This window comes from Coptis chinensis, chromosome 8 (genome assembly GCF_015680905.1).
Source record: "Coptis chinensis isolate HL-2020 chromosome 8, ASM1568090v1, whole genome shotgun sequence".
Taxonomy (NCBI): Eukaryota; Viridiplantae; Streptophyta; class Magnoliopsida; order Ranunculales; family Ranunculaceae; genus Coptis; species Coptis chinensis.
In genome coordinates this window covers 10,838,551-10,840,477 of record NC_141463.1, presented here as the reverse complement: position 1 = coordinate 10,840,477, position 1,927 = coordinate 10,838,551, and the positions used below count along the sequence as shown (strand labels likewise).

Here is a 1,927-nt window from a genome sequence, read left to right as displayed (position 1 = left end):
AGAGCAGCCACAATCTCGTCATTTTCAACTCCCCTTAACAATCTTAATTTTTCGCCTTCATCAAGATACGGCGCTTGAACATTGAAAATCTGCGACATAAGATCAGGTTCCGAAGTAGTCATTGTATCCTCAAAAAATTCAATGAGCCTATCACCAATATGTCTACTTTCAATTAAAATCCCACCATTTCGATCTCTGATTGAGTGTATATAATTTCTTTCTCTTCGACAGTTTACCATATTATGGTAGAATCGAGTATTCTGCTCTCCAAATTGGAACTAATCTAGACATGCTTTCTGCCCCCAATGAATTGCTTGCTGCACAAGGATATCATTATGTTCCAATATCAAGTCATTCTCTACAAGAAATAACTCCTCTGTCCCAACTGCATTCTCTATTAAGCTTTGAATCTCACTCAGTCTCTGTTTGACAACCTCCAACTTATGTTCAACCTCACCAAACACATGTTTATTCCACAATCTTAAAATTTTCTGGCAGTTTTGAAGCTTCTTACATAAAACAAAAGATGGAGAACCACGCAACTGATGCTGAAAAGCATCTTGTACTTGCTCCTGACATCCTCCATGTTGCGCCCACATTATTTCAAACCTAAAAGGCCATCGGACATTTACCCTGTCTTGAATCAGCTTTAAAATCAAGAACTTATGATCAGAACTGGTGGCCACCTCATGCAGAACTCTACAGTCAGAGAATCTTGAACGCCAAACTTCATTTGCCATCATTCTATCAATTCGTTCCCATATTCTATGACGACCATTCTGTCTATTCGTCCAGGTGTAAATACTACCTATAAACCCCAAATCCAACAACTCAAAATCATCAATCATATCCAAGAAAGTCCTAACTTTGGAATAATTAAAATGTTTTCCACCACACTTTTCTTCCTGACATGTTATTTCATTAAAATCTCCCATGAGCAACCAAGATTCATCATTTGTCGGTTTAAACATAGTAAGAAGAACAGGCCACTATAATCTCCGAATGAAAGACTTTGAGTTGCCATAGACACACAACAAAAGGAAACATTCGTTCACTCCATTCACTTTTACAGAGAGTTTACAGTGAATGAACCATGACTCGGACATAATAACTTCGACTACCACACTTATTTCCCAGAAGATCCACAAGCCACCAGACAAACCTTGGCTTGGTACTACAAAAGACTAAAAATCCCCTAATCTTTTAATTAAACTGACTCCTTTATTTATAGAACACTTAGTTTCCATAACAAACATAAATATAGGCCTAACATCCTTAATTTTCTTTTTCAGCTCCTCCATCATCGAAGGTCGGCCACTCCCTCGACTGTTCCAAGATAAAAGACTCATGGATTCCTTGGGGTCTGCTTACGGCCAGAACCCTTAACCGACTGATTTTTTTTTCCTTTTCCAGTTGAAGTCTTCTGCAATATGTTAGGATGAACAGCAGCCACCTCATGGTCATCATGAACAGGAGTTTTACGTCTAGCCTCTCGATATTCCGCAAAGAAACTTTCCACCATTTCATTGAACTTTTCCTTGTCTTGTTTCATCAATCCTTTGCCTGCTACCCCTTGCGATAGTTCCTGCCTTTTAAAAGAGTAAACCTCCTCCTGGACAGTATGATCTTGTAACTGCGCCAAATCAATAAAGTGTAGATTCTTAGGATCACTAGAAATCTGGGCGAATCCTGGCGGGCATTCCAGTTCAGGCAAGGGATGAAAATTCTGGAAAGCCATTTGAGTTGAAAACCCCATCTGTCCCGGGTTGTGCGCTTCCACAGTTAGAGGCAACTGATCTTGTGCAGTTTGCCATTCATGGTCATTGCTTGGACCAATAGTAGCATTCAGTTAAGGTGATGAGATATCAATGATCATGGGTCCTTTTGTTGGTTCAGCATTTGTATTCATTAGCTTCGAATTCACAGA

At 39.4% G+C, this 1,927-nt stretch overlaps 1 protein-coding gene across 1 annotated transcript; it reads right to left on the bottom strand.

Annotated features, from left to right (window-relative positions):
• Positions 1–278: 278 nt before the first annotated feature.
• On the bottom strand, positions 279–848 carry LOC147479901 (uncharacterized). Its single transcript, XM_086578517.1, has one exon. It carries the CDS (start codon positions 846–848, stop codon positions 279–281), a length of 570 nt encoding a protein of 189 aa, XP_086434643.1.
• Between the last annotated feature and the right edge of the window lie 1,079 nt (positions 849–1,927).